At 36.8% G+C, this 10472-nt stretch overlaps 3 protein-coding genes across 3 annotated transcripts; all 3 read left to right on the forward strand.

Moving 5' to 3' along the window:
- Positions 1 to 816, forward strand: LOC109689750 (interferon alpha-1/13-like). Its single transcript, XM_074052641.1, has one exon. It carries the CDS (start codon positions 247 to 249, stop codon positions 814 to 816), a length of 570 nt encoding a protein of 189 aa, XP_073908742.1. The 5' UTR covers positions 1 to 246.
- Positions 817 to 2239: 1423 nt separating this feature from the next.
- Positions 2240 to 3092, forward strand: LOC109689666 (interferon alpha-1/13-like). The gene has a single exon (XM_020168653.2). It carries the CDS (start codon positions 2523 to 2525, stop codon positions 3090 to 3092), a length of 570 nt encoding a protein of 189 aa, XP_020024242.1. The 5' UTR covers positions 2240 to 2522.
- A 1460-nt stretch (positions 3093 to 4552) lies between these two features.
- Positions 4553 to 5368, forward strand: LOC109689580 (interferon alpha-1/13-like). Its single transcript, XM_020168538.2, has one exon. The coding sequence runs from the start codon at positions 4799 to 4801 to the stop codon at positions 5366 to 5368; it is 570 nt and encodes a 189-aa protein (XP_020024127.2). The 5' UTR covers positions 4553 to 4798.
- Positions 5369 to 10472: the final 5104 nt, after the last annotated feature.

A 10472-nucleotide genomic window follows, 5' to 3' on the forward strand; every position in this document is an offset into this window, starting at 1 on the left:
GAGAAGAGGAAGGAGAAGAAATGATAAAAACCAAAATGGCTGAGAAACACTGTGCAAAATGCAAGTAGAAAATGACTAAAGGAAAGCAAAAGGAGAAACAGGAAGTAAGGGGAGGGCAATCAGAAAATGGAATGTGGAACATTCACTATTTAAGTCAAATGAACGCATCAAGTTTTTCAGAGAACCTAGTAGCAAAGGTTCTGGATCACTCCCCTCAGCCAGGCAGCAGCATCTGCAGCATCTCCAATGGCCTTGCCCACTGCTTTCCTGGTGGTCCTGGTGGTGCTCAGCTGCAGGTCAGCGTGCTCCCTGGACTGTGACCTGCCTCAGAACTATAGTTTGGGTAACAAGAGGACCATGACACACCTGAGAGCCATGAGAAGAATCTCTACTACCTTCTGCTGGAAGGACACAAGTGACTTTGGATTCCCGAAGGATGTGGTTGAGGGCAACCAGTTCCAGAAGGAACAAGTCATGTCTTTCATCTATGAAATGACCCAGAATATCCTCAGTCTCTTCTGCACAGAGGACTCCTCAACTGCTTGGGAGAAGACTCTTCGATACAAATTCTGTGCCAGCCTCTCTCAGCAGCTGAAAAACCTGAAAGCCTGTCTGACACAGCAGGTGAGGGTGGAAGAACCTTCCCTGACCCATGAGGACTCCAAACTGGCTGTGAGGGACTACTTCAACAGGATCTCTCTCTACCTGAAGGAGAAGAAATACAGCCCTTGTGCCTGGGAGGTGGTCAGAACAGAAATGATGGGATTCCTCTCTTTCTCAGTAATCTTGCAAGAACAATTAAGGCATAAGGAATGAGACCTGGTCCATCGTGGAAAAGACTGTCAGCGACTAATCTGCTGATTACTTTCACAAGTTCTGTGATTACAAAGACTCTCATTTCTGCTGTAACTGTGACATGAACTCAACCTATCTGTGCAATGGTTTCAGGGATATTAAGCAACATTTTGTTCAACTCTATAGGCATTAGTTCCTAATGTTCATACTGAAATGTTTATTTATCTATCTGAATATTTATTTATTTATAAGATTTATATGCTTTTATCAATCTATCATGTGTACCATTACATTTCATTTTATACAATAAAACATTTTATTTATATTTTCTGTATTTTGCTTCATTCATCAAATATTTACTGTAGAGAACATGGGATCATTAATTCTTTATATCATTTTTAAGGTTTCTAAGTTTATTTTTATATTCATACACAGTAGAGCTGAAAAGTATTGCATGCTGTATATGTATCATGTTTTCTTTACCTATTCACCAATTGATGGGCACTTAACTACTTTCCATCTCTTTGCCTACTGTGAATGATGCTGCACAAACATGGGAGTACATACATCCCTTGGGCAGAGTGATTTCATTTTTCTTTGGACACATACCAAGTATTGGAACTGCTGGATCATATAGTAATTCTACTTTTAATGCTTGAGGTACCTCTATATTATTTTTTCTTACTTAGTAATTTCTACCCCATTCTCCTTGAGAAAACTTATCTTTAGTCTTTTTTGGTACTTTGCCCTTCTTACTGTGGTGAAGTGATATGTTGTTGTTGCTTCAGTCTACATTTTTATGAGTAGTAATCTTGAGCATCTTTGTACACCTGTGGCCATATATGTTTCTCCTTTTGGGAAATATCTGCTGGCATATATTGTCCATTTTAATAGGTTTTTTTGGGTTTTGCAGTTGAGGAACTAGTATTCTTTAAATGTTCTCGTTATCAACTGAATGACAATTCCTTTAAAAGAGAGTTATCCTGATATTTCAAAGATAAATGGTATTTCTAATTTGCTCATTTTTATTATATCTAAGTTACAAATAAAAGTAGACTTCCTCCAAGCCAGGATGTATGTTGTCCTTGGGATATAGAGGATGAACATAACAAGTACAGATCCTGCATTTTGTGTCTTTGATTTTTGTAAGAAAAGTAACCTTAAATGATGGTGATACATTAAAGAATAATGGAGGATACATTATTCATTAAATAAAATTTATATTTATGAACTGAATCAAAATTCACTTTCAAAAATTACTTATAAAATTAAGTTAAAATTGAAAAGATTTTAAAGATACTTGTTATCTTAAGTTTCTATCATTCTTATCCCTGCTTTGGATAAGAAGACTAAAATTCACACATTTGAGGTATAAAAAGTAGAGCTATAGATTTGATACACAGATGTGTAGCATGTATGTCATATTAAATTAATGAAACTTGCACTTAGGAATAAATGTATACATGTAATTTGGAGGAGGGGAGAAGAGGAAGGAGAAGAAATGATAAAAACCAAAATGGCTGAGAAACACTGTGCAAAATGCAAGTAGAAAATGACTAAAGGAAAGCAAAAGGAGAAACAGGAAGTAAGGGGAGGGCAATCAGAAAATGGAATGTGGAACATTCACTATTTAAGTCAAATGAACGCATCAAGTTTTTCAGAGAACCTAGTAGCAAAGGTTCTGGATCACTCCCCTCAGCCAGGCAGCAGCATCTGCAGCATCTCCAATGGCCTTGCCCACTGCTTTCCTGGTGGTCCTGGTGGTGCTCAGCTGCAGGTCAGCGTGCTCCCTGGACTGTGACCTGCCTCAGAACTATAGTTTGGGTAACAAGAGGACCATGACACACCTGAGAGCCATGAGAAGAATCTCTACTACCTTCTGCTGGAAGGACACAAGTGACTTTGGATTCCCGAAGGATGTGGTTGAGGGCAACCAGTTCCAGAAGGAACAAGTCATGTCTTTCATCTATGAAATGACCCAGAATATCCTCAGTCTCTTCTGCACAGAGGACTCCTCAACTGCTTGGGAGAAGACTCTTCGATACAAATTCTGTGCCAGCCTCTCTCAGCAGCTGAAAAACCTGAAAGCCTGTCTGACACAGCAGGTGAGGGTGGAAGAACCTTCCCTGACCCATGAGGACTCCAAACTGGCTGTGAGGGACTACTTCAACAGGATCTCTCTCTACCTGAAGGAGAAGAAATACAGCCCTTGTGCCTGGGAGGTGGTCAGAACAGAAATGATGGGATTCCTCTCTTTCTCAGTAATCTTGCAAGAACAATTAAGGCATAAGGAATGAGACCTGGTCCATCGTGGAAAAGACTGTCAGCGACTAATCTGCTGATTACTTTCACAAGTTCTGTGATTACAAAGACTCTCATTTCTGCTGTAACTGTGACATGAACTCAACCTATCTGTGCAATGGTTTCAGGGATATTAAGCAACATTTTGTTCAACTCTATAGGCATTAGTTCCTAATGTTCATACTGAAATGTTTATTTATCTATCTGAATATTTATTTATTTATAAGATTTATATGCTTTTATCAATCTATCATGTGTACCATTACATTTCATTTTATACAATAAAACATTTTATTTATATTTTCTGTATTTTGCTTCATTCATCAAATATTTACTGTAGAGAACATGGGATCATTAATTCTTTATATCATTTTTAAGGTTTCTAAGTTTATTTTTATATTCATACACAGTAGAGCTGAAAAGTATTGCATGCTGTATATGTATCATGTTTTCTTTACCTATTCACCAATTGATGGGCACTTAACTACTTTCCATCTCTTTGCCTACTGTGAATGATGCTGCACAAACATGGGAGTACATACATCCCTTGGGCAGAGTGATTTCATTTTTCTTTGGACACATACCAAGTATTGGAACTGCTGGATCATATAGTAATTCTACTTTTAATGCTTGAGGTACCTCTATATTATTTTTTCTTACTTAGTAATTTCTACCCCATTCTCCTTGAGAAAACTTATCTTTAGTCTTTTTTGGTACTTTGCCCTTCTTACTGTGGTGAAGTGATATGTTGTTGTTGCTTCAGTCTACATTTTTATGAGTAGTAATCTTGAGCATCTTTGTACACCTGTGGCCATATATGTTTCTCCTTTTGGGAAATATCTGCTGGCATATATTGTCCATTTTAATAGGTTTTTTTGGGTTTTGCAGTTGAGGAACTAGTATTCTTTAAATGTTCTCGTTATCAACTGAATGACAATTCCTTTAAAAGAGAGTTATCCTGATATTTCAAAGATAAATGGTATTTCTAATTTGCTCATTTTTATTATATCTAAGTTACAAATAAAAGTAGACTTCCTCCAAGCCAGGATGTATGTTGTCCTTGGGATATAGAGGATGAACATAACAAGTACAGATCCTGCATTTTGTGTCTTTGATTTTTGTAAGAAAAGTAACCTTAAATGATGGTGATACATTAAAGAATAATGGAGGATACATTATTCATTAAATAAAATTTATATTTATGAACTGAATCAAAATTCACTTTCAAAAATTACTTATAAAATTAAGTTAAAATTGAAAAGATTTTAAAGATACTTGTTATCTTAAGTTTCTATCATTCTTATCCCTGCTTTGGATAAGAAGACTAAAATTCACACATTTGAGGTATAAAAAGTAGAGCTATAGATTTGATACACAGATGTGTAGCATGTATGTCATATTAAATTAATGAAACTTGCACTTAGGAATAAATGTATACATGTAATTTGGAGGAGGGGAGAAGAGGAAGGAGAAGAAATGATAAAAACCAAAATGGCTGAGAAACACTGTGCAAAATGCAAGTAGAAAATGACTAAAGGAAAGCAAAAGGAGAAACAGGAAGTAAGGGGAGGGCAATCAGAAAATGGAATGTGGAACATTCACTATTTAAGTCAAATGAACGCATCAAGTTTTTCAGAGAACCTAGTAGCAAAGGTTCTGGATCACTCCCCTCAGCCAGGCAGCAGCATCTGCAGCATCTCCAATGGCCTTGCCCACTGCTTTCCTGGTGGTCCTGGTGGTGCTCAGCTGCAGGTCAGCGTGCTCCCTGGACTGTGACCTGCCTCAGAACTATAGTTTGGGTAACAAGAGGACCATGACACACCTGAGAGCCATGAGAAGAATCTCTACTACCTTCTGCTGGAAGGACACAAGTGACTTTGGATTCCCGAAGGATGTGGTTGAGGGCAACCAGTTCCAGAAGGAACAAGTCATGTCTTTCATCTATGAAATGACCCAGAATATCCTCAGTCTCTTCTGCACAGAGGACTCCTCAACTGCTTGGGAGAAGACTCTTCGATACAAATTCTGTGCCAGCCTCTCTCAGCAGCTGAAAAACCTGAAAGCCTGTCTGACACAGCAGGTGAGGGTGGAAGAACCTTCCCTGACCCATGAGGACTCCAAACTGGCTGTGAGGGACTACTTCAACAGGATCTCTCTCTACCTGAAGGAGAAGAAATACAGCCCTTGTGCCTGGGAGGTGGTCAGAACAGAAATGATGGGATTCCTCTCTTTCTCAGTAATCTTGCAAGAACAATTAAGGCATAAGGAATGAGACCTGGTCCATCGTGGAAAAGACTGTCAGCGACTAATCTGCTGATTACTTTCACAAGTTCTGTGATTACAAAGACTCTCATTTCTGCTGTAACTGTGACATGAACTCAACCTATCTGTGAAATGGTTTCAGGGATATTAAGCAACATTTTGTTCAACTCTATAGGCTTTATAGTTCCTAATGTTCATACTGAAATGTTTATTTATCTATCTGAATATTTATTTATTTATAAGATTTATATGCTTTTATCAATCTATCATGTGTACCTTTACATTTCATTTTATATAATAAAACATTTTATTTATATTTACTGTATTTTGCTTTATTCATCAAATATTTACTATAGAGAACATGGGATCATTAATTCTTTACATCATTTTTAAAGTTTCTACAATTTATTTTTATATTCATACACAGTATGGCTGAAAAGTATTGCATAGTATACATGTACCACATTTTCTTTATCTATTAGCCGTGATGGACATTTAGTTATTTTCAATCTCTTTGACTACTGTGAATGGTGCTGCACAAACATGGGAGTGCATACATCCCTTTGACATAGTGATTTCATTTTTCTTTGAGTATATATCAAGTATAAGGATTGCTGGATCATATTAGTTGTTTTAGTATTAATGTTTTGAAGAACTCCATATATTTTTATTACTTAGTAATTTCTATCCCATTCTTCTTGGTAATACTTGTCTCTATTCTTTTTGGCTGTTGCCCTTCTTACTTCCCTTCTTACTTTGGTGAATGATATGTTATTGTTGCTTTGCCCTTCATTTCTATGATGACTAGTAATCTTGAGCGTTTTCTTGCACCTGTGGCCATTTTTGTTTCTTCTCTTGAGAAATGTCTGCTTAAGTCTATTCTTCATTTTTTTTGTTATGTTAGTTTTTTTTGCAGTTGAGGATTCATACTAGTTTTTAACTACATGATAATTCTTTAAGAAGAGACTTATCCTGATATTGCAAAAAATAAATTGTACTCCAATTTGCCCATTGTACTATATTTAAATTACCAACAAAAGTAGACTTCTTCTAAGCCAAGATGTACATTGTCTGTGGGATAGAGAGGGTGAACATAACAAGTACAGGTCCTACCTTTTGTGTCTTTGATTTTTATAAGAAAAGTAACCTTAAAAGGATAGTGATACATTAAAAAATAATGAGGGGATAGGGCCAGGCTCAGTTGCTCATGTCTGTAATCCCCACTATTTAGGAGGCTGAGAATAGGAGGATCGCAGTTGGAGGACTTCTCAGGAAAAAAGTTACTAAACTGTCATCCCAAGTATGTGGGTGTATAAATGGGAGGATTAAAGTCCAGACCAGCCCAGGCATCAAAATGAGATCTTATTCAAAAATTAACCAAAGCATAAAGAGCTATGGGAATGACTCAAGTGGTAGAGCACTTGTTTATCATGCACAAGGACCTACATTCAAACCCCAGTACCACCAAAGAGGGAAAAAAAGGACACACATTGAGTGAATAATCTAGGAAAGGATAATATCTCTTTCACTATAAGAATCTGATGGGAAGAAAATTATCATTGATTAGCTGGTTGGCCATTCAGAATCTTATAGCACAATTACTGTACAATAGTTGAACACAGAAATGTTGATTTGGAAAAATGAACTATCTATTGGTAATTGAGATAAAAATGGAAAATAATTTACCCATCCTGCTGCCTAAATGCACAGATATTAAACATAATTTTTGCTGCTATCATCTGTATGTTATGACAATATTTGACACATTATTACCCAATCAAAAGAAAAGGGGTCACAGCAGACCAATCTTTGGCATATGATTTTTTGTAAAAAATAAAAGCAATCACCTTACAATAAGGTATGCTAAAAGTTTAATTTGTGGTGAGCTGACTCGTGCCAACTTGAAGAGTGAGTTAGTGAGCAATAAATTGGAACGTTGTGCCTATGAGCACCTTGAGCCAGAGGATCAGATGAAACAGTCCTGTCTAACTGGAGTGGGTAGGGACATAGGGGAAAAAAGAAAATACTGTGGATTTTAGAATTCACAGATCCATGTGCACAAAAAAGTATAAGGTAGCCAGCATTTTTAGCAACGACCTGAATTGTCATTAGTAAAATTTTTCGAAAGATTTCCATCTTGTAACACCTGTTACAATTCTGTTCACCAGGCCCTGGTGCAGCACAGCACACAGTCATATTTCAAAGTCATCTTTAACAAGAGAAATGTGAAAATATTACATGTTAAAGATTATACTTGAGGAATGGCTATGAACTCTGTGAATTTGTAAAATATGAAGATCTTTTTGCCTAAGGGGTTTGTCAAACAGGACTAACTTTCCTTCTTCAAGGAGACAAATCCACAAGTTGACCTGGAAAATAAACAGGACCAAAAAGACTTCATGATGAGACATGAAATTTTGTGTTTAGATCACCTAGGTTTTACTTTAACATAAAGATTTTGTCACTGAACTATTTAAATCCACTGGGTAAAACACCTGAAGTTTCTTAAAGAAAATAAAACTCAAATTTCAAAATGAATAGAATAATTTATTTGATAGTCTGTATAGTTTGAACTCAGGGTCTGAATCTTGCCAGGAAAGACCTTTAATACTCAAGCTATGCCTCCAGCCCTTTTTGCTTTGGTTAATTATGAGATAAGGGCTCATTTTATACCTCGGCTCACTTCAACCACAGTCTTCTCATTTGTGCTAATCTGCATATCTGGAATGACAGGCATTTACTACCATGCCCAGAAATTGGTTGAGATGGATGTATTACAAGCTTTTTGTCTGGGCTAGTCCAGAATCCTGATCTCCACATCCCAGGTACTGGGATGACAGGCTTGAGCCACTCTTGCTGCTCACTGTTCTTACTTTTATTTAAACAAACATACCACATTTACTATTAGAGATAGATGTGTCAATAACTTGTCTCCATTGTTTCTTTTAACCAAATTAAATTAAGGTTTGATCTGTGTATAGATCAAATGATTTCTATGATTTCATAAAAATCCTAACTCTTAAGGATTGACAAGTAATCAACTTTCAGTTAATATAATTTTCTAGGAACTTCTTTTGTAGGATGAAGAAGTAAAACTACAATAAAAATTATCTCATCACCAATATCAAGAAAAAAGGAAAATTGGGTGAAACCACTTTAAAGAAGAAAGTTCATATCATCCATGAATATGCATCCATCAATAAAAGACAGAAAGCAAAGGAACATGTAATATTAGATTAAAATATGTCAGAATTTCAAAATATGAGACTTAAGTTGTTGCTTATAACATACAATATACATTAACTCTAAATTCAACAAGCATATACATTTGATCCTGGGTAAATCATTTAACTTCTCTGACACTCAGTTTTAATATAAATGTAAAGAGAGTAGAAATATTCCCATAGTTATTAGTATCAAACAAATTAAACATTTAAGAACACAGGCAGTGTATCTCCCACTAAGTGGGGATACTGACAGTGACTATTTTCTTATTTATTCATAAGGACCTATATGAGATTGTGAGATTTCGATGTCAGATTTTACTCTAATTGATAGTAAAATGCAAGCAGTCTAAAAGAGAAATGAGAGTTGTCTTGAAGAAGACTCACATGTTATAAAACATAGTATGAGATATGGAATAAAAAATATATTATACAATGTATACACAAATGTGTACGTATGTGTGACTATAGGCAAGTATTTAACTCACAGATTCCAATTGTGCCACACTCCTCCATTCTCTCTGCTTTCCAGGACCCCATTCTTCCACTCTCACACCACAACAGTGTCCTCCCTCCCCAGTGCACAAGTCCTAGTGCCTTCCTCATTCCTCACTAACTTGCTCTGCTCATTCATACAGCTGCAGCTTTTTCCATTTTGGTTTCTCACTGTCAATTTTCTTAACCACCAAGTGAAAGCAGAAAATGAATATTTTAGGTTTGTCAGAAACTCCCATATGAGGGGCTTTTTAACCCACCTGGAAAGTATTTTTAGAAATGAGGAAGTAATACTGCTAGGATGATGTAACAGTAGCTGTGACAAAAGGGAAACAGAAAGCAAGATCCATTTTTACCCTGGGAGCTATTGGAACATTTAAAGAGAATGAGAGCCACCTACTGACCAAGGCAGGCAAAGACAGAGTCTAAGTATGGCAATCAGGTTTCTGTTCTGTACACAAGTGTGTCTACTGGCAGACTTTCTCTCGAAATTAAATAGGCTCTTTCCTAGACAGAACTGATACCAATATTGGAAGAGTTCATTTCGTATATTTATACCCCAGAAAATGAAAATGCTCCCATATTCAGGCAGGTCCTGTACTTTTGGGTCAATGAATATCTCTGTGGGATAAAAAGGGTCAGCATTTGTCCCTTGCCTCCTGCCTGTTATGAACTGAAGTTCTCTGAAGAAGCCACCTCTATGTTGAAAAGCCTAATTCTGGTTGACTGACTAGAACTCCATGACTGTGGAGTGATGGAATGTTGCCAATCAACAGTCAAAATTATCCTGTGTTGTCTAAGTCCACAAAATAGCCATTTACTATCAACTTCTCTTGTGGGGCTAACATCTTTGTGACTATCAGGTAAAACCTTTGGAGTATACTTTTAGTTATAGCACTACACTAGCTTCCACCAGCCATAAAGTTAAGAATGTTATAAGTTCTGAAATATATAGAAAAGATTTCCTTGTGTGGCTATTCCCTGCATAACTGATATTCCCAACAATGTCTTTGACATAGCAATACTGGGGTCTTAAAAAGGTGTAGGAAATATTTGGCTCACAGGGCTTGCTATTTGAGGTGGAAAAATCCACACCAGCATGAGCTATACACTGGAAACGTGTAATCTGCAAACAAAGCACAAATGAGGTAAGGGAACAATTAGAATAGCTAACAGAACCTAGAGTTCCTGCACAATATGCTCCAAGAAGTTCTCAAGTAAGCAAGAAGCAACAAGGGAAAGAAGTCAAATCCTGGCGATTCTGCACCCTTCCTCATTGATCTAAAGTCACCTGCTAAGTTCACACACACTGCTTGCAAATAAAAGGTCCATGTGTACTCTGTTCAGGGCTGTGGTTGCTTGATAGCCACAGCCCTGCCTGGTCACCTGCTTCAC

The sequence above is a fragment of the Castor canadensis genome, chromosome 13, assembly GCF_047511655.1.
Source record: "Castor canadensis chromosome 13, mCasCan1.hap1v2, whole genome shotgun sequence".
NCBI lineage: Eukaryota > Metazoa > Chordata > Mammalia > Rodentia > Castoridae > Castor > Castor canadensis.

What these genes read in the sequence shown, in the direction of transcription:
- LOC109689750 (XM_074052641.1), top strand. Translation starts at nt 247, where the DNA reads ATGGCCTTGCCCACTGCTTTCCTGGTGGTCCTGGTGGTGCTCAGCTGC.
- LOC109689666 (XM_020168653.2), top strand. Translation starts at nt 2,523, where the DNA reads ATGGCCTTGCCCACTGCTTTCCTGGTGGTCCTGGTGGTGCTCAGCTGC.
- LOC109689580 (XM_020168538.2), top strand. Translation starts at nt 4,799, where the DNA reads ATGGCCTTGCCCACTGCTTTCCTGGTGGTCCTGGTGGTGCTCAGCTGC.